The following is a 25,077-nucleotide window of genomic DNA, read 5'->3' as shown; positions in this document are numbered from 1 at the left end:
AGCTGCTTGCCTGTGGCTTGACTGATGATACCTTGGTAGATTCAAGAATATGAGAAAACATTTCTTGATATTTATTTAACCAGTTATATTATTGAAAGGCAAATAAAATTCTCTTAGCATCATTTGATGACCAATGATGTGATAATCCTACTAGTAATACTCAGTATTAATTTTGAATTCTGTTTTTGTACATATAGTGGTAAACTTCACAAATTCTGGAAGTTGTATGTAAAAACAGGGATTACCTAGTCCAAATATTTCTGACTTTTTCCTCTGGTAGCCTCATTCTGAACAGGTGGAGTGAATTATGTGAGTTGTAATCCCCACCCCTCCACACACAATCCTGGTCAGTATTAATCATTATATATGATATTTCTGTTTTCATTTCCTAAAGAAAAAGTTCACCAAGATTACACAAATCATTGGCAATTTTCCATTTAATAGTTTAGGTCATTAAAAAAAAAAACTTCTTAGAGAGAAAATCCTCTTTAATTGAGGCTTCACATATCCTTCAAAGGAATAGAGAAGAATAAGAAAAGAGAAGCTACATAGGATGAATGTGTAAATACACGTTCATGTTTATGCTTGTAATTTTCTGATTTTTAATTAGCTGCCTTTCTAATGATGGGGTGTGTTGAGAGGGGCAGAGGAAAGACTAGGCACCTGCTCCAGTTCTGATTTTTTGGCCTCTCACCATTTTGGGGATACACTGCTATGTTTACAGTCTGAGAAGTCTTGCTCTATTGGCAGATATACTCACTTAGCCAACAGCACATATAATTGCTTGTTAGTTCCTTTAACTGAACTCTCAGACCTGGAAAATATGAAGCACATTTCACTTCAAGAGGTTTTTAAGTAAAGATATGTTACTTTAACATATCTATATGTTAGATATGTTAAATGTCATTATTAAATTTTTTTGTTTGGTTTTGCTTTTTGGAGGACCTATTGTTGACTGTCCTCTATATAATCTGGACCCAATCTACAGTCCTGACCTCACTGCCCACCTCTTTGCTTGACTTGGACAAGCCTACCTTTATTACCTCCTTCATGGTCATAGTCTGCTAAGATCTCTTCACTGTCACTACTACTAGATGAATCACATTACTTCTTTGATCAGAATTATTTGGTACCTCCCTACTGACTACAGAATAAATATGAAATTTAGTAACAGGCTGATTTCCAAAATCCTCTGTAATTCTGGTTCCGATTTGCCTTCCCAGCCGTATTTCTCACTCTTCTTCTTTGTTAACCTGCACTTCAGCCAAATGAGCCATTTATATGCATACCTAATACTTTCCTGCTTTTGTACCTTTGTTTAAAGTATTCCTCTCCCTGGAATGCCCTTCCCCACCCACCTTCATGTTTACAGAATCTGTCATGTTGGTCCAGGAGTGCCATCTGCTCATGAGAATTATTTCTGCTACGAACTCCCATAGCATTTTGATCTTTAATTCTCTTGTGGCATTTTATGTCTTCAACCTTGTATTACATGGTTTATGCCTTTCAGGGTTCTGTTACTTTAAAGATTTCTCAGTCATTTTTCCATCCTTAGGATGAATGTATTTATTAAGTGCTCAAAAAATGGGTGTTAAATAAGCAAGTAAGTTAAACAGAGCAGTTTATTACTCTGAATAAGTACGTTTGACTATTTTACCTTAAGTTTTCGAATTCAATTCTCAAATTCTCTTTTTATAGGGACTCAGAGTTTTTATCAGGAACATAATGATGATATTCTGTGCCTCACTGTAAATCAGCACCCCAAATTTATCAACATAGTGGCAACTGGCCAAGTAGGTATGTTTCTGTATTTTAAAAAGAAAGTTTTAAGTAATTGTCTTGCTCAAATTAACTCAGTATGCTAGGGAAAAAACTAAAGTATATTCGGATATTGTTCGAAATGCATTTGTACATAAAGCACACACCCAGTTTTACCAGATTATTAGCCTCCAGGTACCTTTCTCTCACTTTGGTTATCTGAGTTGGTTCAGACGGTTCCGAATTAAGAGTAAATTGTTTTATGATGGTTGACATAGTTGACTTTAGTCTTTTAGCAGACATTTCTAGTCACCAGAAACTTTTAATTTAATAGTGTGTCAAGAAGAAAAGAAGAATTTGAGGAGGAAAGGATAAATAAGAGGAGCTGAGAAGTAACTAGACTGACAGAGGCAGAGCACCTGCCGCAGCAGGCATTAAGCTAGGAAGAAGAGAGAAGGGAAGTCTGTCCACAGTAGTGAAGCCTTTCTGCCCTTCTCTTTGGCATTCACCGAATTTGCCAACTGTTTTTGAAATCCCCTATCTCGCTGTCTTCTTTCAACTCTATAGAAAACTTAAACAAAGGCCCTAACTCCACAAGCAAAATGATGAGAGGATGGACATCTCTACAGTCAGTGATCACTATGACGACTACTTTTTCTCTCTTTGTTGAGCAACTTTGTTTAACATATTAGTGCTGTAGTTTTCTCTTTTGAAGAAATGTCATGGTCACAAGTTAATCTTTCAAGAAATTTCACTCTCTTCTCCACTTCTTTCCTTTTTTAAATTGAGATGTAATTAACATAATATTATGTTAGTTTCAGGTGTACAACATATGTTAGTGGCTTCACTTACAGTATACTCAGCTTTACATAATAAAATTAATTTTGTATATGACAGTTACTTAAATTATTTAAAATTATTATTTTATGATAATATAGTTTTTACAAATTTTTCTTACAGTATTTATGTTATTCATGGGTAACTTTTTCTGCTACTTTTTCATTGTAGGTGATTCAGCAGACATGTCAGGTAAGGAAATTAATCATTTTCTGTTTTAGTCATATTTTTAAGTCACGATAGTGCAAATTTTTATAGAGTAATAATATACTTAAACCTATTTTGATTTTTTTTTCATTAAGAATACATTAGTTTAATGTCATGGTACTGAGTCCAATCTGCAATAATAAGTTTTTTTGAAAAACTAATATATTTTGACCTTTTTAGTGTGCCAAGCACTGTTAGAAGCACTTTACTTGTATTATCTATTTAGTCGTCACAAGACTTCTTTATAGGAGATATTAACTTGCCAGTATCATATAGCTGGTAAGAGTAAAGGTGGGATTAAAACTTGGTCTTAAATGGGAGTCAGTTTTTGATTGCATAAAAATAAGATGTTTTAAAATTTTATTATTTCATGTAACCATCTTAATTATTACACATATTAGATCAACAGAGCATTCAAAGATTTGAAAATAACTTTCTAGTATTGATTTTGACCATGGCTTTGTGAATTTAAAAAACTGATAAACAATACATGTCTGTTGTTTTTAGATATTATAACAACTAGGCTTTTTCAACTCATTTTCAGCTTACGTAGTATAGGACAAATTATCAGTTTGACAGACTTACAAACATAGAAAACAAACTTATGGTTATCAAGGGGGAAAGTGGGTGTGGAGGGATAAATTGGGAGCTCAGGATTCGCAGATACTAACTACTATATATAAAATAGACAGCAAGGTCCTACTATATAGCACAGGGAACTATATTCAATGCCTTGTAATAGCCTATAATGAAAAAGAATATGAAAAGGAATATATATATGTATAACTGAATCACTGTGCTGTATACCAGAAATTAACACACCATTGTAAGCCAACTATACTTCCGTTTTTAGAAAAAAGAATTAGCTGTTTGATAAGAAAACATTTCTCAGTGACTTTTATCCATTTCCCTCCCATCCTCTAGGGTAAGGCATGATTCTGTGATTTGACTGTTCAGCTACAAATTTATCCAGCACAACAGGCAAGGTTCTTGCTCTCTTGAATTACACTCAGCAGCAGAGGTTAGCAAACTACAACCCTTGGGCCGAATCTGGCCCAACACCTGTTTTTGTACAGCTCATGACGAAGTATAGTTTTTACTAGTTTAAATAGTTGGAAAATATCAAAAGATGGGTAAAATTTCACCAAGCATGAAAAGTATATGAACTTCGGATTTCAGTATCCATAGATAAAGTTTTATTGGATGCAACCACACTCAGTCAGTTACATATTAACTGAGTAGCTTTTGTGCTACAACGGCAGAGCTGAGTAGTTTCAACAGAGATTGTTTATAACATTCTCATTGCTTTGCACTGCTGCTTGGCACACTACAAATTGCAGTGATTCTGTTTTATAGCTTGACAGGTTTTGAGTGCTATGCATATTGCTTTTCTACATTTTTCTGAAGTGTAGTTGTTGTATAGCATTACATAGTTTCATATATACAGCATTGTGATTCTTTTTTTTAACAGATAATACTCCACTAAAAGTTATTACAAAATAATGGCTATAATTCCCTGTGCTGTACAGCATATCCTTGTCACTTATCTATTTCATACATAGTAGTTAGTATCTCTTAATCCCATACCCCTAATTTGCCCCTTGTGCCTCTCCCCCTAGGTAACCACTAGTTTGTTTTCTGTATCTCTGAGCCTGTTTCTAAATTGCATATACATTCATTTGTATTGTTTTTTAGATTCTACATATAGGTGATATCATACAGTATTTGTCTTTCTTTTTGTCTGACTTATTTCACTAAGTATAAAATTCTCTGGGTCCATCCACATTGCTGCCAGTTTTTTTGTTTTTTAACCAGTGTATATCTATCATGTCAAAACAAGGCAAGGAGAAGGAAAGTAGACTTTGAATGTCAAACTCCAAAGGCCCAGTGAAGTGTGAATTACATTGTTATCAAATTAGATGGTAAAACATTGTGTTTATTATGCAATGATACTGTAGCTGGGCTGCAAGAATACAATATATGTCAGTATTTTCACAGTAAACTTTATCACAATATTCCCAGTTCACAGGAAAGCAAATATCAGAAAAAATGGAAAATTTTAAAAAGAATATATTATTATAACAGAATTTCTTCCCAAAAGTAAAAATAAAATGAGGCTACAACTTAAGGTTATGAATTACTCATTTATTAGCCAGTCAAGAAAAGCTATTTATGACTGTGAGCTAATTGAATCATGTTTGATTGCAGCAAGCATGTGTCCAGAGAAAATAAACTTATTTAAGACTATTAACTTTTTGGCAAAAACTGTCACTAAAAGAATTGAGGACATCGGGAACAATATCAACCGTCATTAAAAACAAAGACAAAAAAAAAAAGGGCAGATGATTTTGAATAGTTTCCCTTGGCTCTTGATGGGCAACAAATGTTGCCAGTTGTTTATTTGAGGAATCAGTGCTGATTTTTAAGTGACTGAAGAATTTGTTTCTATGAATGGTCTCCATGGAACAGTTACAAAAGATAGTATTTTCAAGTAAGTTAAGAAAGCATTAATTCAGTACAACCTGAAGTAGAATCTGCTAAGATGTATTGCAATTGATGGTAGTAAAATATGTGTGGAGCTAGAGCAGAAAAGGTTTGGTTAAATTTACAAAGCTTGTAAAAATTTAAGACATTTGAAGCTTATGGTTATTCATTGTGTTATTCATCAGCAGGTGGTTTGTGGAAAAACTTTCAATCTATCATGTGTAATTGAACAGCAGGATTTTGTTATTGAGAATCAACAGTTAATTTTGTTTGTTCTCATAGACTTAACCATCATCAGTCCCTTTACTTTATGTTAGAAATAGAAGGTGAATGTCCTGACTTGCCCTACCCCACAGTGATTCAGTGGTTTAGTGGTGGTAACATTTTTTTGGAGCTCAGAGCCAGGACTGAAATTTATCTGAATGAGAAGAACTGCCTTAAATCTCTATTATGGAAAACTGAATGGCTTTGGAAGTTAGTTTTTGCTGCAGACTTGATAATGTTGCTTAATGATTCAACCTGAAATTACAGGGACATTACAATTACAACCTGAAATTATAATTACATTGCTTATATATGAAACTTATACTGCAGGAAAGTCATTTGATGGCAACTAATGTTTGAATTACAAGTAACATCAAACAGCATTATCTATTTCTCATGGTATCAAAAGTTAAGACAAGCGAGATTCCCATTCCCACACAAATTTGCAGCAAATACATTTTCTGGGCTCAAATTAGAGTTCCAGCAGCATTTTTTAGATCTTGATGCAAGTGTAAAGAAAATTTCCATATTTCAAAATCTGTTTAACTGTACAATTGAGGAACTTCCACCTAACATTCAATTTAAAGTTACTGTTTTGCAGTGTAATGCATGCTAGAAAGCAGATATCAAGACAAAACTCTAATAGAATTTTCTCAATGCCTTCCAAGTGATTAGTATGCTCAGTTAAAATCATATACTTTTGGATTGATATTTGTGTTTGACAGTACCTATCTATGTGAGACATTTTCAGAGTTGAAATGCCTCAAACTATTACAGATTATCATTAACAGATGAACATTTGCAATTGATTTTGATAATAAAGAACTCTGACTTTGAACCCCACTTAACTGAACTATTATCCCTAAAAAGGAATTTCACTATCATTAGTAGATCTATATTATAAAAATTTTCACTCAGTGAATTTCATCAAAAATTTTGTTGAAATTTATTTTCTTTTATTATACTAGTACCTGCATAATATCTTCAATTTTTGTCTCTTATCTGACCCTTTATAGTAAAAGTTTGCTGACTCCTGCCTAGAGGGAGACAGGCAATAAAAATAAATAAGTAAACTTTTTAAAATAATGTGATCTAAGATGGTGACAAATGTGATAAAAACAACAAACAGAGTGATGGCAATAAGCACAGTACTTGTGTTTTCAGAGCTGATAACATTTAGCTAGGCCAGGAATGATATAAAACAATGATAGCTGAAGGGTGATCTGGGGGCTCCAGGCTGAGGCCTGGTTTGGGAGCCCAAGACCTCCCACACATTCAGTGATTCACTAGGAGGAATCACAGGCCCCAGAGATAGTTAGGACTGTGGCTTATAAAAGTGATCAGCAGGGGGAATACACATAAAGTAGAGTCTAGAGGACCCAGGCACAGGTTTTCTGTGTCTCTCCCAGCACACTCCTCCAGGGGTCACACAGAACCTGCTGCTTCTACCAGCAGCCGGGGGCGTCAGCACACATGCGGTGTTTCTGCCCAGGGAAGCCCACTTAAGACTCAGAGTCCAGGGCTTTTATTGGGGGCTGGTTACATAGGCACAAAGCCCTAACTACTGAAATAGCATACTCCCAGAAGAAAGCAGGTATTCAGTGCCCCGGGTAGAGAAAACAGCCTTATCAAAATAGGGAAAATTTCAAAAGTTAAGTTTTTACACACTAGCAAGTAGGCGCTTCTAATGATAATAACCTCAGGTCTGTTTATATTAACTCTTTCCTGTGAAGACACTAAAGATCAATCAAGAAACAGGAAGGTCAGTGTGACTGGAGTAAGGCCTCTGAGATGAATGTAGAGAGGGGTAAGATCAGTCACATAGGGCTTTGCACATCATGGAGAGGAGTTTGGATACATGCTAAGTGCACAGTCCATCATTGGAGAGGTTTTTTTGTTTTGTTTTTAGTGAGGGGAGGTAATTAAGTTTATTTATTTATGTTTAATGGAGGGACTGGGGATTGAACCCAGGACCTCGTGCATGCTAACCATGCGCTTTACCACTGAGCTCTACCCTCCCCCAATCATTGGAGAGTTTCAAGCAAGGGAGTGATGTAATCTAATTTATACTTTCAGGAAATCACTCTCTGTGCTATTGAAAAATATAGAGGGGAAAGAACCCCTAGGAAAGTTAGGAGGCTATCATAGTAGTCCAAGCAAAAGACATTTTAAACTAGGGTGGTGGAAATGAAAATGCAGAGAACTAGACAAATAATGGAATATGTTTTGGTGATAAATCCAGCAGTTCCTTCTGATGAATTGGATGTGGTGGCTTGATGGAAAGTGAGGAATCAAGACTAACTTAATTTTTTGCTTGAGCAACTGGCTAAATGAAATAGTGGAATACTTGGGAAGAAATAGCTGGGCAGGGAGAAATGATTTACAGTCATAAGAAATGAAGGGAGTGTGGGTTCAAATGCAAGAAAACTGGTAGGTTTGGAGGCAGGAAAATAAGGAAGCTCCTCTCTTGATGGCTTTTATTTCATCAGCTGAGAGTAAGGAGGTGGTGAAGTAGGTGGGGGAAACATTTTGAAATTGTCACTTTAGATGGTGAGAGAGTAAATACATGTATTAGAAAAGATATGGTATAATCACCTTTTCAATACAATAGGTGTGTTTTGAGTAGACACTAAGGGAACATCCTTTGTCGCTGACAAAGGTCTTTTCAGCCCACCTAAGACACTGTGTCAGGAGGTAAGAATTTGACATTTTGATCCTTAAGACGTTTTGACCCCCTGCTCTTGGTTACTGTTTGTCCCAGTAGGCAGCTGTGCATTAGATGGCTTTAGTGGTCCTCTGTGTGCCCCCTAATAACAGAAGGTAAGGAAATGTATTATCACACAGGAGTGAAGAGGAGGGTGGTCTGAGTTTGCTGAGTCAAGTGCTTCCCATCTCTTCCGCTCTGCCATCCACAGCACTGGCTTCACCCATAAGGCTGGCTGTACTTGTGTTATAAAAGGACTGCCAGTAGCAGTTGGAGTTATATGCTTCCTTCTTTTCCATCAAGTGGGAAAGAGGATAAAAACCTCTTTCAAAACCATGACCTAAACGTGCCTCCTTTTTAGCCTGGTTGAGTCATTTTAAGACATGAGCCAGACCCTGTACTAAGAAGACATTGGGGGATACCGTGTGCTGATTGGCTTGAATCTGGGTTACTGAACTGAATCACTGATGTTAGGGGTGGGGGAGTGAGGAAGTATTATCACAGTGGGCTCAGACTAATCAGCTGAGTGCACAGTGTCTTTCCCCTGAGTCACTTGCACTGCCTGAGGGAGGAGTGGATTCCTGAATAAAATCAGAGCTTTGTTAGAAAGGAAAGAGGGAATGGATGCTGGGTGTACTGCAAAGAGTTGTCCACTGCAGAAACTAAAGGGCGGAATACAGTCCGTATTAAAATTTTGTTTTTAAATACAGTTTTAACTATGCTGCATCAAAGGCAAACTAGAGAATGAGAAAGAATGTCCTTTAGAACTTCTGTTCTTATGAGATCCACTTAGTAATTTTAAGAGACCCTTACGGCATCTCTATACTGGAGACTAAAAGTCAAGAATGGTTATAAAAAGTTGGTGGAATTGATTTTCCAGAGACAGCTTGGTGTGGAAAGAGCAAAAATGGAACCTACGTATTGAACTCTGCCAGCTCTGAGTTGTGTGTGACCTGTGACAAGTCACTTAACTTCTCTGAGCCTGAGTTCATAGGAAAACATAGCTGCCCAGAAATAGGGATTAGAAAGTACGAGATGTCCCAGGTAGCGTGCCTGGCCCACGAGAGGCACGCCTGTCTGCTGGCCCACAGGAAGGGGAGACGTAAGAGTAGTATCTGCATTACTCTAGCATCACGAATGACCATTTTCAAATTACAGGAGAAATAAAATATACATAATGAACATAATTTAATCTTTCTTTAGTAAATTAGGCCTTGAGAATTTCCAGTAATTTAAATCTTAAATGTTGTTACTTATGTAAATTTAGAACAGTCTAAATGTGTAACACTCTCATAACATAGTCATACCTGTATGTTTTAAGACATAAATTCCTAGTATGAGCTTCTTACTGTCTCATTTTTTACAGAAGTTTGAAAAGCTCAGTAACTCAATTAACTTAAAATTAGTTGCTATTTAAATTTTAGATAAATGTAATTCTTTGTAATTTGTGGCATACTAAATTTGGAGGCAGAAATAACTGAGTGATGTTTCTTGAAAATCCATTATCTATGTCACATTTAGATGAATATAGTTCATGGGTTGCCCAGAGGTGCTTTTTGTACATTTATAAAAATGTTTCTGTATTACAGAAGACCTATATAATATTCATCTCTGGCAAAAAAATTATAGAATGATGTACCAGTGTATATTTACATTTTAAACTTAAACCACCTAACATTCCTTATTGAATTAATTTTACTAGTCCCTCATATCCTTTGACTTTTATTGAATGAGGAATATTTTAATTTTAGTACAGTACTTAAATTATTGTGGTCAATTTTTCAGACGTAAATACTCTGTTTATTATATGGTAAACTTTTATGTCTATTTCCATTTAGTTTTGATTTTTTTTTTACAGTTCCATAAATCTTTGAACAGTTTTTACTTAATGATACTCAATTTAATTCCCTGGGTTAATATATTGTAACTACTTTGTTTGAAGAACTATCAGATTTAATTTATCATTGTACTATAAATTGTAGATGGTGTACAATGTAGCCTAAATTTACCAGAATATTTAGAGACCAAAATTTCTTTCTGCATCAAATGATTTTAAGGCAGTTTGTCTTTATTTAATATTTCTCTATTTTTGCAGTATTTATAGCAGATTAATAATTTGTAGTAAATACTCTTTAGTATTTTGATTATTTTACTATAAGTACTTACGTTCTGCAACTGAATTAGCTGCTGAATTGACTTATCTATTCATTTTTGTCAGATGCACGTTGAAAAAACAACAGTACAAAGCTATGGTTTTTAGACCTAGAAAATGCAGAGAATGGGGAAAACTTTTTAAGTAGTAGAAAGGGGCTACACAAGATGAACAAACAACAAATAAAATTTGTTTAAAAGATTAGCAGTTTGGGTTTTTTTTTTTTTTAATTGTCTTATAAAGTGATATGAACTTAGCTTTTTACCCGATGTATGTCTGTCCAGGTGAAAATTTCTTTTGAGATCTATTCAGGTGGTTTCCTGCCTTTTGGCCTTTCTCAATTTGGGTTCACTTTTCATCTCTTCTTCATATAACATAAGTATTTATAATATACCCTGGCATTTTATTGGTGTGTGATGATTGCATATTTCTCCACATAATTATATAAAGATTTAATGTGTGTCTAAAACATACATTTTTTGGAAAAGTTGTTTAAAGTTGTGATCGCCTAATTTGCTTGTCTGATTATCTATAAATGCCATTTTCTCAAAAGTGCAATTTGGACTATATCCTGGAGAAGTAGTCTGTAATTTTCTCCCTTTCCTTTCTCTTCCCTTTTCTTTCTGTCTTTTTAGTCTTAGTTCTGAGCTACTTTTTATGAAGTACACAGTCTTTCTTTGGTACGTGTTTTTCCATGCGTCAGAGACACATATGCATCAGCCTTAGAAATGGAAGCATTTGTAATAGGTGTGTTACACCTTGTGGATTTTATCTTGTTTTAGCTACAGCTCCTTCTATCCACATCTGGGATGCAATGAACAAGCAGACCTTGTCTATACTGAGATGCTACCATTCAAAGGGAGTGTGTTCAGTCAGTTTCAGTGCTACTGGTAAACTCTTGCTGTCTGTGGGACTAGACTCAGAACATACTATTACCATTTGGAGATGGCAGGAAGGTAGGATTTTTTTTCTTTGTGATTTTTAAAAATAAGAATATTGGGGTGATATGAATTCTCTCTTTGATATTTGCCTTAACTTGGTGATTGAAACCATGATTCACTACAGCCCTGTACAATAATACACTTACACAGATGGTGTTATTGTAGGTGTAGTCCACTTTGAAAACCCAGTGAAATTGCAAACATGAAACATAAATTAATGAAAGTTATTAATACTGTAAATGATTGACAGCTCTTTCCTTTCAGTAAGAAACTATGCATGTAAGTGTCTTTGCTAATTAGTATTTGGTTGGTTATGGAGAATCTTAATCCAGAATGGAAATGAAGTATATTGTAAGTGATCATGGAAGATCAGTAGGGTACTATTACTTTAACACACTCTGGACAAAACTTTTCAGTTACATAGCTATTATAAAAAGTGAAATTAATAGAGCTACAAAGAAAAGTAATAAGATATAGTTTCTAAAATGTAAAATGCCCTTTAAGTGATAATGAAGCTCTCCGTAAATACACACACATCACTTACAAAAATATGTAAAAAGGACCCTGTACTAGGAATTGTATATCGTGTGATTTCTAGGAAGCAGTGCAAGGGACATGCCCTCTCTTTTTATAAGCATTTGTTTTTTGAACTACATACCTTGAGTAACTGTTTGATCCTGTAAAAATTAGCTTAACTCTTACAGTGGCCTAGATCATTTTGTTGTATCTTTTTTTAATCAGGTGCCAAAGTTGCCAGCAGAGCTGGTCACAGCCAGCGTATTTTTGTGGCAGAATTCCGACCAGACTCAGATTCCCAGTTTGTCTCTGTGGGAGTAAAACATGTGAAGTTCTGGACACTGGCAGGAAGAGCTCTTCTTAGCAAAAAAGGGCTACTGAGCACCCTGGAAGATGCCCGGATGCAGACCATGCTTGCTGTTGCATTTGGTGCAGTATGTCTCTGAAAATGCGTGTGATAGTGTAGCTTTGATTACACAGATTGGACTATTTTTAATTTTCTTGCGTTAAGATAGATAAGCCACACTAACGTTGTTTATACGGCACTGTAACCCACTAATCACTGTGTAGGTCCTGATCATGCATGTATTGCACCTTTCAAATTTTGATACTCTGAGAAGTCAGGGAGTGGGAAAGAAAGTTAGTGAGGGAGGAGGGTTATAATGAAACATTTGAGCACTTGTTTGGCCACTGCCATTCTCAAAAGCCTTCATTAATTTTTTAACTGTCACCTGAAATTTCCCAGGTCCTAATGATTTGTCAGAATAAAACAAAGATAAATCATGAAATGTGACTTTCCAGTGTTTAAGGTGGTACTTGGTTTAGGATTTCCTTTGCTTCCTGTCATCTTAACTCACTGCTTATCATGCAGTTGGAAAGACTCTGGGCCAGTGTCTCCCACTCAGGGGAAGAGGAAGAGCCCAGTTCCTGGTCTTACTAGAAAGCGTTCAAGAGCCAGTCCCCCAGCCCCGCCCCTGCTGCACCTGGTCTTGGGGGTTTTCCATCCACATCCCTTTCCTGTAATACCTTGCCCTGGCCTGGCTTTTTAGAGCCTTTGGTACATCAAAAAACTAAATCAATTTTTTCAGTAAAGTGTTTATGTGGGTATGTAATACTTGAAGGAAGAAAATTCACGTGCTCGGGGGTATGAAAAGAACCGGGGATGTAAAGTATTTGTTTTCACGTTCCAGTCGCAGACAAGGCATGAACTTAAGATGTTCTTGGATGACACGTATAATCGTTGTTTTCCAAATATGAGAGACAGAGAATAAGCGTAAATGCTGAGGAATTTGAAGTAGTATTTTAAATTGTTATAGGGAAGTTAAACATAAAAACTATCTGGTATTTTCAGAAAGATTAAAGAAAATCTGTTTGTTTTTGATGTAATCCAGAATCTTATTTTCCTACTGGTTCTTTCCATATTGTTTTTGGTGAAGGATGTTATATGAAGCTAAAAGTGAAGCTAAAATGAGATGAAAATAGCACATGATGCAGGATTTGATTTCTCCAGTTTTTGCATAAATGAACTGTATCAGGATTGCAGTTCTGAAAATGATCTAAACCATTCTTAAACTTTTGGTACCTTAACAAATTTATCTAATTTTGGATTCACTGCAGAAATGCATTAACTTTTGCTATTTCAACTTTAATAAATCATGGCTAATGTTAATTTTCATATATAACTTTTGAAAAACTACAATTTTGCTACAGATAATAGTTTTACTTTCCATGACAAAATACTATATCAAATACAATGTTATTTTTGTTTTCTCTTCCTATTCTTTTTTCACTCTCAGTTACCTATAATTCTTGGGCAGCTAGAGGAAGGCAATCAAAGGGACAATGTAAACTAGAATTACAGTATTTTAGAATTGGAAGGGATCTTAGAGACTGAACTCCCTCATTTTATATATGAAAAACTTGATACTCAGAGAGGTTAAAAGTCTTGACCAAGGTGATTCTAGCTAATAAGCAACAGACCTGGAAAGGAAAAGGCCCTGACAAAGCTAAGCCTCAAGGTCAGGTTTTCTGACTCTTGAGCCTGCTGTTTGCCCCGCCATCCATGCTCCTTGTATCAAGAAGGTGAGATAGGCTCACACTTACATAGAGAGTTGCTGCTTGAACTCTATTTGAACTTTTGATGAGTTTATCTCCCCCTTCCCCACTCCTTTTCAGAATAACTTGACGTTTACAGGTACCATCAGTGGAGATGTCTGTGTGTGGAAAGATCACGTATTGTGTAGAATCGTGGCCAGAGCTCACAACGGGCCTGTGTTTGCCATGTACACCACCCTTCGAGATGGACTTATTGTCACTGGTGGCAAGGAAAGGCCGTGAGTCCCCTTTCTTTACCCGCCTTCCTGAATCTTCACGTGCTGTGTTGCCTGTAGTTTGCGGTTGGTGATTTCTATGCTATACGTATTATCCTCTCTGAACTTCCTCCTCGTATGCTTCTCCTTTATTACCTTTTATATGACTTCTTGTTGATTCTTATTGCTGGTCTTAAATAGCTTCTAATTTTTTTCACATTGTAGATAAACCTAAATTCCAACAACCAGAGTGATCATTTTTCCGAGGTATGGATAGGTAGCTATCCTGCAGGTTAGGAATTGATTTTCTCAGTGTCTCTCTGCCTGAATAAGTATTTGCTGAGCAGTCGGCAGTGACCCATAGGGGAGTCTGTGCCATTGGCCTCAGGATGCACCTTGACTGCCTGCTTTCTTTTTTTTCATTCAGCCTGGTTACTAAGGGTTAAAATTCATACCGCTGTGTTAGAAAAGGGTGAGAGGATGTTAGAAACAAACTTTGCTTTGTTGGCCTTTGCTCGAAGCAAACTTGTTAGATAAAATTAAGACAAGAGCTCAAAACGTAAGTCTGAGGAGAGGCCTTTTCTGAGTGATTTTCAGATCTTCCAGTGGAAATCAGATACTTATGATTTTCTACCAACATTTTCATACCCATGTTAAAATGGAATGTGTACGTTACTAAGAAGTTAAGTACGTTCCTATGCAGGATCGAAGGAACCCACATGAAGGCGGTGGCTCTTGCCTTTCACGTGAAGGAAGACTGTGTTATGCTGCGAGAGCATGGCTTTTCTCTAAGACAAGCAGTTCATCTAGCAGAAAATAAAGGAGTATCTTTTTCAGTTCTTCCAAGAGGAAAACCACAAATGGGCTCCATTTCGTCTCTTGCACGTGACTGACACTTGTGCTTCCCACACGTCACCTAGTCTCACACACCCCCTACTCACCAGTGACTGTGCTGTTCCAGTAGGCTATTTAATAGTAATGGTTGGAAAGAAATGTGCTGCTCTCTTGGCCCTGAAAACACGTTCTGTAGCATAGCGTCTGTCATCCTGTTACCCACTCTTGCACTTTCATTATCCTCTTACCATTAAGAATCATTTTGTACATTTCCTCAATCAAGAAATATTATGCGAGAGGATACATATATGGGGGGGGGGCTACATAAAATTAGTGCCCATGTCAGAAAAATCAGTTTTCATAAAATTTGCTTATACTGAATGTTTAAAATTGTGTATCTTAAAATTGCTGTAGAAAGTTTAGAGGAATATTAAGATTGGGTCCTTTTCTGGTATTCTACTTATAATTTAGTGTTTGTTTATAATAAAAATTATTTGTAATGGCCAAATTTTTTTACTTTGGTTTGGGTTGTTATTTTCTTAGGTCAAAAGAAGGAGGAGCAGTCAAACTGTGGGATCAGGAGCTGAGGCGATGCCGTGCCTTCAGGCTCGAGACAGGACAAGTCACAGATTGTGTTCGTTCTGTGTGCAGAGGCAAAGTAAGATGCTCCTTGAGCCATTACATTGCAGCAGAAAGTAGAAAAAAGTTATTCCTGTGGTTCTCACCCCCTTTGCAATTTGATGAATAGTAACTTACAGATGCACTTGCTTGCTGGTTTTTACTCTGCCTCCTCTCTGCTGCTTTCTTTGCAGCCCCACTGTTGGCACACATGCAGTCTGCACCAGGGCGGTGTGGAGCACAGGACACTGTTCCCCTAAGCACTGCATTTAGACTTGCACATTTTCTTGCATCTGCTAATTCAGCTATGGCAGACAGTTGAATTTCTTTGCCAGTTGACTCATTTTGATTAAAGCAGCTGTCTCCGTTTAAAAAATATACATTGCTATAAAAAGACTGAGCTTGCATGCACTTACAATAAGTATATTTATAAATTACATACATGTATTAGCATCAGCCTGTGTATTAAATATTAGATAAGCTTGCTTTTATTTATAGTTACTTATAACTAAAATCCAGTACTTTTTCCTATATCCCAATGCACTTACATCTATTTGGGGATCTTCAGACTAAAATATCTTAGTCAAAGGTAAAGAAAGCTCTGATGGAATAGAGAAGCCAGGTGTATTATCTTTAGTGTGGACTCTCACATGCGGCCCGACAGTACTCCTGCAGTTGGCCCTCTAGTCATAGAAACTGCACGAGCTAATCTGGCTCGCTTAGAGCAAAGAGTCCTCTGAAAGCAGGTTATTTTGGTTTTGGACCTAAATCCAATGTGTGTATGTTGGGAGGGGGGACACAGGCGCTTCCCAGCCCACCACCAAGCAGTTCTCCAGCACCAGCAGCATGTCCAAAAAACCAACTGAGTTCTGACACCATGTGCTGCAGAAAGCACCAGTCCCACAGGTTAAATGTTCAGTCCTACAGGACTGCCCCCCCACCACCACCACCACTCTGGGTGCCAGCTGTAAGCCCAGGCTGTTACCTGTCCTTCTGACTGGCTAATAGATTAGAGGTTCCAGCAACTACTTCTTAGACTTCAGACACTAGTTGGTTACCTGTCCTTCTGACCCACTGGCTGTAAATCAGAGGGTTCCATGACCCCTCCTCGGGTTCAGTTAATTTGCTAGAGTAGCTCATAGAACTCAGAGAAACATGTTACTTACTAGATCACAAGTTTATTGTAAAAGAATATAACTCAGGAACAGCCAGATAGAGAGCTGCACAGGGCAGTGTGTGGAAAGGGGTGTGGGGCTTCCATGCCCTCCCCAGGCCACTCTGCCTGCATCTCCACGTATTTACCAACCTAAAGCTCTCCAGACGCTGGCCTGTGGGTTGTTATGGAGGCCTCATTATGTAGTCATGACTGAATTATTGACTGTTGATAATTGGTTGAACTTCTAGCCCCTCTTCCATCCCTAGAGGTGAGAGGTGAGGGGGAAGAAACTGCCAGCTACAACACCCTAATCATATGGTTGGGTCTTCTGGCAACCAGCCCCCATCCTTGGGTGGAGTCCAAAAGACACCCCTCTTTTGTTTATCACTTAGGAAATTCCAAGGGTTTTAGGAACCTCATGCCAGTAACTGGGGACAAGACCAAATATATAGACCATCCCCAACTTACCATTTTTCAATTTTAAGATGTTGCAAAAGTGATACACATTCAGTAGAAACCATACTTTGAATTTTGATCTTTCCCTGGCTAGCGATAGGTGGTTCGATCCTTTGAGATGCTGGGCAGCACAGCGAGCCTCAGCTTCCAGCCAGCCAGCCATCACCAAGGTCAACAATCATTCACTTAGAGCCACTCTGTCTGTACCCAGGCACCCATCCTGTTTTTCACTTTTCAGTACGGTATCCAATAAATGACATGAGATATTCAACACTTTATGATAAAATAGGCTTCTTAGATGATTTTGCCCAACTGTAGGCTCAGGTAAGTGCCCTGAGCATGTTTAAGGTAGGCCAGGGTAAGCTGTCACGTTTGGTATAAATGCCCTTTTGACTTACATTTTCAACTTAACAATGGGCTTATCGGATGCAACCCTTTTGTAAGTCAAGAAAGATCTGCATATTTCTTATAAGTCACAGTATCACATAGGTCAGTAGGGTCATTCTTTATTAAGAAGAGCAGCTGCTATAGTCCATTAAATATATTGGTCCCACTTGTGTTTCAGGGCAAGATACTAGTAGGGACAAGGAATGCTGAAATAATTGAAGTCGGAGAGAAAAATGCAGCGTGTAATATTTTAGTTAATGGTCATGTGGATGGACCTATATGGGGACTGGCGACACATCCGTCCAGGGACTTTTTCCTTTCTGCTGCTGAAGATGGGACAGTGAGACTCTGGGATATTGCTGATAAAGTAGGTACAACTTTCTAAGAGATGTTAAAATTTCTAAGCAAAGTCTTAAATTGCTAGCACTTAAAGAAAATTATCTCAGAACTGTGCTGAGAATTTGGGGGAGAAATTGGTTTACTTAAGTACCCAATTAATGTAGTTCTCCACGACTCTTTTGGTTCTTATGCAGAAGATGTTGAACAAAGTGAATTTGGGACATGCTGCTCGTACTGTGTGTTATAGCCCTGAAGGGGACATGGTGGCTATTGGAATGAAAAATGGAGAATTTATTATTTTACTGGTGAGCTCTCTAAAAATATGGGGAAAGAAGAGAGATAGACGATGTTCAATCCATGATATCAGGTTAGTCAACAAATGGAATCGTATGTCTAGGATGCTCTAAAATGACCCAGCTTGCATTTGGAAAAAAGGTCCTTAGTCCCTGGAGCTTTTTGCCACATCACAGGTTGGATGATGAAATGTGGCTGCTTGTACGCATACTTATTTCTCCTTGCTAAACTGAGTCCACTGGGCACCGACCACAGTGCCCTGTAGTAACAGCTAGTACTTGGGGACTGCTGAAAACTGAGGACACTGGACACGTTCATCCTGCCAGGAATTCTCTTCCATCTGCCCTTCAGAAGCCTGGAAAATTAGTTATAACCCCAAACCTCTCCTACTTAATCTCAACTGAATATATAGTTCATTCATTTAATTCATTGAACATCTTCTGCCCTAGAATCTGAATTAATTTAAACTTTTGAGCCTTTATTTTTTAGTGCTTAAGCTGATTTTAACAGTGGCTACCTTTTACTGAGCACTTAGAAGTTAAGTGGTCAAGATGGTTGTTTAATCCAGGTCTGTCAAACCCTTGCACTTTTTTCCCTAGTAGAGCCCCTTTTTTACAAATGAAATTGTCCTCAGAACTTCAGTATATAAAACATTAACCGTGGCTTCCCTAACCTTCTGGTGTCCTGAGGGTACGTCAGCAATATTCATGGAACATTTTCAAAAAACCAAACTGTTCCATACTGCTTCCTGTGATCACTAGGCAAGTAGTATTTTATTTGTATTTATTTATATGGCAAATAGTATTTTATTTAAAAAAAATAACTTCTTCCAAGCTTCAAGTAGTGTCACTTCATCTAATAACCTGACATGAGTTAAGTTAGTCTGGGTTGTTAGCTATTGAGACATCTTTCCAGATGAAAGGATCTTGACTTAAGTTATGTAACTTAGTAATGTATATAATTGTTCGTGGCTTCCTAAAAACAGATTTTTTTAAGAAATTAGGAGATGAAAATTCATTGAAGTAAAATACAAAGCTTTCTGTTTGATGTAACACAGGCAAGTGTGCAGTGTCAGTGCACAGAATCACTCGTGCCCATCAGGTGAATTTGTCTGAGGCTGTGTCACGTACTTACCTCGAATACTGTTTGGGGGGCTAAAAAGGAAGTCCCTGGTCTTAAATGTTTAAACTGTTTCATGTGGTCTAATGCATCTTTCACATCTTTTGTTCCATGTTCAGATTTAGTCCTGATTCCCGGTTTCTGGCAGTGGGTTCTAGTGAGAACTCAGTGGATTTTTATGACCTAACACTGGGCCCCACCCTTAACAGGATCAGCTACTGCAAAGACATTCCGAGCTTTGTCATTCAAATGGACTTCTCCGCGGACAGCAGACATCTCCAGGTACAGTACCCGTACTCTACAAGAATAGTCCAGTCAATAAAAAAATAAGTAAAGAAAAATTGAAAATAAAAAAAAGTCCTGCTTTTACATTTTGTTAGTGAAGCATTTAAAACTCAGTTCCAGAGCTTCTGAACTCTTGCCTTTATTTACTACTATTCACTGTCTCTGCATAAATTCTTTACTGTCAGTCCTTTCTTCATTTTTCCATTCTTCGTAACATTTTTGTAGTCATCTTTTACATTCTTAATGTTAGAAATGTAAATCAAATAGCACTTTGCTAGTATGCTGTAACTGCTTCTGGATTTTGCCTCTCACATAATGGAATTCTTACTCCATTTTGTTATGAAAGGTCTCTACTGGTTGCTATAAACGGCATGTCTATGAAGTGCCTTCAGGAAAACATCTTATGGATCAGGCTGCCATTGATAGAATTACTTGGGCTACATGGACTAGGTAAATACTTCATTTATTCAGAAGGAAGAACTGACGGAAGGTCAGTTAGGAAAATTGGAAAATCCTGTTTCTGAACAGTTAGAGCCATTCCGCAGGGGAATAGGAATTTTAGCTTTTTAATTAAGAGTTTTAAGCTTTTGTTACCATCTTGATTTCTTCCTAAGAAGAGAATGATTACTGATGCTGGGACCCCTTTTGATCGAATACTGCTATGCTTTATCAGTTCTTTTAATTAAAGAAAATCAAAGTTGTGACTTTAAAAATGCCCTGATATTTCCTTAACATAATAGGCTTAATTAAAAAAAAACAATAAAAATATGTATTGGGTACTGTTAGGAAATTATTATTTCTCTGTAAGAATGCTATTGATGGCGACTGTTAGAAATGAAACCTTATAAATGTGTTTAAATTTGCTGGCTGTAGAACAAATAACCATGTATAACCATCAATGAAAATGAAAAATACCATCAAATTCCTGTAGCACAAACACTTTGTTTTTAAAATAGTTCTATCAGCTATCATAAACTATTAATTGAATTTTTAAAGGATTACTTAATCTGTAAACTCTTAAAATGATAAAACTTCATTTAAAAAAGGTGGTGGGGCAGAGGAGGGACATCCAAGTGAAATTCAGGCCTCCAGGTAACCCCTTATCCTAATTTACTTCCTGTATTCTAAATGGCCTGGTTAGATACGTAGAGATCACCAGGAAACGCTCAGTATGCGAAGCCTGTCCGTGTTCACTATGGTGGCTTTTTTTTACTTCTCTCTAGTATCCTGGGAGATGAAGTTATGGGCATCTGGTCCAGACATGCTGAGAAAGCCGATGTCAACTGTGCCTGCGTCTCTCATTCGGGAATCAGCCTTGTAACAGGAGATGACTTTGGCATGGTTAAGTTATTTGACTTCCCATGTCCTGAAAAATTTGTAAGTTTACTTTGAATTTAGTATTTTATGAGGTTTTACTCCCGATTTAGACTCCTCCTCATGAGTACTTTTTCCCACATGAAGTTACTGTTCCTGAATTGAACATACTTTTACGTTTGTGGTTCTAAAACTTTTTCCAGAGGCTACCTTAGATATCTGATTTTTTTTAACACCTTTATTGTGGTGTGGTTCCTGTGAACTGTACATATTTCAGATGTACAACCTGACAAATTCTGACAGATGTATATACCCATGAAACCACCACCACAATCAAGATAGCTAAACAAAATCTGAAGTACACTGTGGTATACTAAGATTTTTAAAGAGAGCCTTAATTTTTATGTGTTTACAAGTATCTTTAGTTTAAAAAAACTAAACTGCACTATAATCACCTAATATTTAAAAATACAGTACTGGAAGACATTAATTTTACACAAGAGTGCAAAATTCCACTTAATATAAAATATTTGTATTTTTATTTCATTGAAGTGCAGGGCAAGAGATAGAAAAAAACTTTTTCCCCCAAACTTCCTAAATCCATTACTCTGAAATAAAAGCCGTTAGAAATTATCTCCCGTTGCCCCCAGGTAGCACCATCTTCCAAACTATCCTAATAAAGCTGTGATTCGCCTTCTGTGAAACCTTTAATCCCCATCTACTACCAAATTTCTGATTTTTTCAGTGCAGAGCCATTATTAAATCTGAAAAAGCATTAATCATTGGCTGTGGTCCCAAGTGCTTTACCCTCTCCACAGCCCTTGTGATGGAGATTATGGTTCCTGACATTAAGGTTTGACTTTTGTATTCATCACACAGCCTGAGCTTTGTTTTTCATTGTTTTTTAGGCGAAGCACAAGAGGTTCCTGGGTCATTCACCCCATGTGACAAATATTCGATTTACCAGTGGTGATCGACATGTTATTAGTGCTGGAGGTGATGACTGCAGGTGGGTAACTTTCTCAGCCCAAGAAAAAGCAGACTTTCACTGGTTGAGACTTAATATCCTCTCTCCAACAGCTTCCGTTATGGACTCGGCTAGTTTAACATCTCGTGAGGCAGCGTAGCCAGACGGCTCCTTGGAGTCGCACACTATGTAAATACAGAGTAAGACTTCAAGAGGAAAATGTTTATACATGTATGATTTGAAAGCTTAACTGAAAAACATTATAAACTGCTCTGAAAACCTAGAAATATAATGAACTCACTGCAGTTTTTTCTCTGATTGCAGTTTATTTGTCTGGAAATGTGTACATATGCCTCATTGAAAGATACGGATGCTGGGAAGACTCTAAACTAACAGCCTTGAGAAACCAGAACTACAAAAGAAGGAAAAAACAAAAACAAACAAAACAAAAAACAGAATCAAACCCTGCATGGTCAAGTGGTGCTAACTTAAGATTGTAACAGGGATAAATGCCCAAACTTGTCAAAATAGTACAAGATTGATAAATTCAAAATATTTGTCATATGCACTGGGTAACTGTCCATAATCCATACACTGCCAGATAATTACACTTCAAGGAAGGACTGAATAGATACTTGATGATGACAGCCAACTCCCATTCTGGGGAGTATGCAGATTTGGCAGATCTGCTGGGAGGTTCAGGAGACAGCGCGCCTCAAAAAATGAACTAAAACCTTAAAAAACCCAACTTGGATAATTTTCATCCTCTTCTTAGCAAAACTTTTTCCTTTTACAATTTATATCTTATTTTCAAACGTTCATGCTTTAATAAAATATTTTATCCTTGTGTTTACATAAGGAAATACATCACCACCGTAAAGGATCACAGTTTTTAAAAGGTAAACATTTTCCCTAAGGAAACACACACAAGCATTACTGGAGAATATAATGCTTCTGAAGCATTAATAAAGTACTGTTTATAAAGGACGTTTTTCTCCTGGCAGTTTTAAATTCAGGAACAAATCCAAAGTTAGTAGTATATGATTGCTACATTTTCATTTTTGAGCTGTCAGTCTTTTTATGTTCAGAAGTTATCTCTGTAACTGAAACATTAAAACATTATAGCCTCACTAGTGACAAGGTAGCATGATGAACGATCGTCTCCAGCGGTGCACCATTAAGGTTTTCGACAGCAATAGTATGTAATTGGGAGAGAAGACTGAGAACTCAAAAGACAGTCTAACAGAAACGTTTAACATGTAAACTAAAGCGTGAAGTTCACATTTACAGAGTTACACAATTTAGTAACTCAAAACTTTTATAGCCTTTTCTTTTTTCTATTGGAAAAATTTATTTAATTAGAGATATGCCACTTCATAGGCTGACTTTCAAACGAATAAATATAGATAGGTCCACTTGTAAAAACTCCTTTTTGGTGGATTGGGGCTGAAATTTTAGCTGTTTATTCCTGTTCACTTTAAATGCTGCCAAAGATCAGTACCTGCCATTCAGGAATTTGCTGTTTAGCTTATCTATAGTTTCCGGAAGACTGGAAATCATGTAGACTGCTATTTAAAAAATCTATTTTTCTAAGTACCAAGAAGTTTAAGATGCTCTATTGGTCCTATGAATTTTTATTTTAACGTGTTAATTAATTATCTTGTAGCATAATAGACCCCTGCAGGTTTCTGGAAATCTGTTTTCTATGTGCAACACCTTGTAAATATTAAAGAGAAATGGCTGAATTGCATCACAGAAGCCTAGTGATTGAACCTGGTCAGTTTAGAGCTCTCAATAGCTGCGTCTGAAGGGCTGATTGGGGTGTTTATTAAGAAACTTAAAACATCAGTTTGGTTTTTTTTTTCATTTTTCACATAATTATTCTCCTAAATTAAGCCCAACTTTAGAATACACTAGTATTAAATTTCTATTCATGGATATTATAAAGAAGCCATCAATAAATTAAAGCAAAAAATTCCCCTGAACCACTCCCCCTCCATTTTTGAGGCTGCTGCAGTTTCAAGTTTTCCTTCTGAGTCAGATTCACCTGCCTTTGGCTGAAGAGAAACTCCGGTTCCGTTACAGTGCAGATAAACACTCTTAACTATAACCTTAACTAGTAAACAATACAGGACAAAACTGTTTCCATTGCATTTCTGTTCTTCCAAGTGGCCACCTGATAAGCCAGCCTTAATCACTGTTGTCAGTTTCACAACTAAAGGTCACATTGATTCTAAGTAGTCATCCCACAACCACCTTGCTTGTTACCAGCCATCAACTAAGGGAGGGGGAAGAGCCATGACAGGCCATGTAGATGCTGCCCTGTTTATTTTTTTAACCCAGAGAATTATTTTTGTGTGCAGTATTTGACTAAGCTCCCAAATTTGTAACCTGAGATTTCTCCTGGCACCATTAGCCCTGTTTCTGTATGTAAATGCGTGCCAAAGCACACTGTGCACCCTGGTGCCACTCACTGTGAACTGCTAGCCACATTTGTTCCCTTCCTTTTTTGTGATCTATTTTGATAGTGGTTCATTTTGGACCAAGTTATCCAACAAATATTTCTGAGTCAACCATAGATATGAAAGATGATAAAACTCTTAAATGTGTCTCCAGGCTGTGTCTGTTAAATAGCAAAAAAAAAAAAAAAAAAAAAAATTGATTTTAGCATGTTACTTCCTTGCAAAATGGCCGAACTAAACCACTTAAACCCTTGCTTCCCATTTATGTTCTTTATGGTGGAATTATGAGAATGCAACTACACTCCACTTAGAAATAGTGATACTAAAAGTGTGTAAACTTCTGGAAATACAGTTTAAAACTAATTTCTTCTGCAGAGATGCAAAGCATCTCAAGGTAACACTGGAATGAACAAATGCCTTAAACTCAAAGGAGTAAAACTTTTTTAGAATGAAGTGGAACTGTCATTTCACCCAAGCCTAACTACACGGTAGCTTTACGTGTGCTCTTGTGTGCTTTGTCTTTCTTTTTCTGATGTTCTGAGTATTATGAGCACAACAAAGTGCAACTTAAAAAAAAGGCTTAATAACTGGCTAATTCTTTCTTCTCCCAACAGAAAAGCAGTGGCCACAAAAGAACCCAACTGCTGGTTTTAGGCTCTTAAATGTGGACTTTT

General features: G+C 37.0%; 1 protein-coding gene across 1 annotated transcript in view; it reads left to right on the top strand.

Moving 5' to 3' along the window:
- EML5 (EMAP like 5) overlaps window positions 1-22,361 on the top strand; it is a 130,034-nt gene extending 107,673 nt beyond the window's left edge. The window contains exons 32-44 of the mRNA XM_064486176.1: window positions 1,699-1,797; window positions 2,767-2,787; window positions 11,189-11,362; window positions 12,089-12,297; window positions 14,039-14,196; window positions 15,550-15,664; window positions 17,802-17,990; window positions 18,157-18,329; window positions 19,495-19,657; window positions 20,007-20,110; window positions 20,884-21,037; window positions 21,883-21,983; window positions 22,266-22,361. Coding sequence (XP_064342246.1) covers window positions 1,699-1,797; window positions 2,767-2,787; window positions 11,189-11,362; window positions 12,089-12,297; window positions 14,039-14,196; window positions 15,550-15,664; window positions 17,802-17,990; window positions 18,157-18,329; window positions 19,495-19,657; window positions 20,007-20,110; window positions 20,884-21,037; window positions 21,883-21,983; window positions 22,266-22,302 — 1,697 coding nt within the window. The 3' untranslated portion in view covers window positions 22,303-22,361. The remainder of the gene's footprint in view (window positions 1-1,698; window positions 1,798-2,766; window positions 2,788-11,188; window positions 11,363-12,088; window positions 12,298-14,038; window positions 14,197-15,549; window positions 15,665-17,801; window positions 17,991-18,156; window positions 18,330-19,494; window positions 19,658-20,006; window positions 20,111-20,883; window positions 21,038-21,882; window positions 21,984-22,265) is intronic.
- The last annotated feature ends 2,716 nt before the right edge of the window (window positions 22,362-25,077 follow it).

This window comes from Camelus dromedarius, chromosome 5, assembly GCF_036321535.1.
Source record: "Camelus dromedarius isolate mCamDro1 chromosome 5, mCamDro1.pat, whole genome shotgun sequence".
In the NCBI taxonomy this organism is placed as follows: Eukaryota; Metazoa; Chordata; class Mammalia; order Artiodactyla; family Camelidae; genus Camelus; species Camelus dromedarius.
The sequence above is the reverse complement of the archived record's forward strand: the minus strand, read 5'-3'. Positions and strand labels throughout refer to the sequence as shown.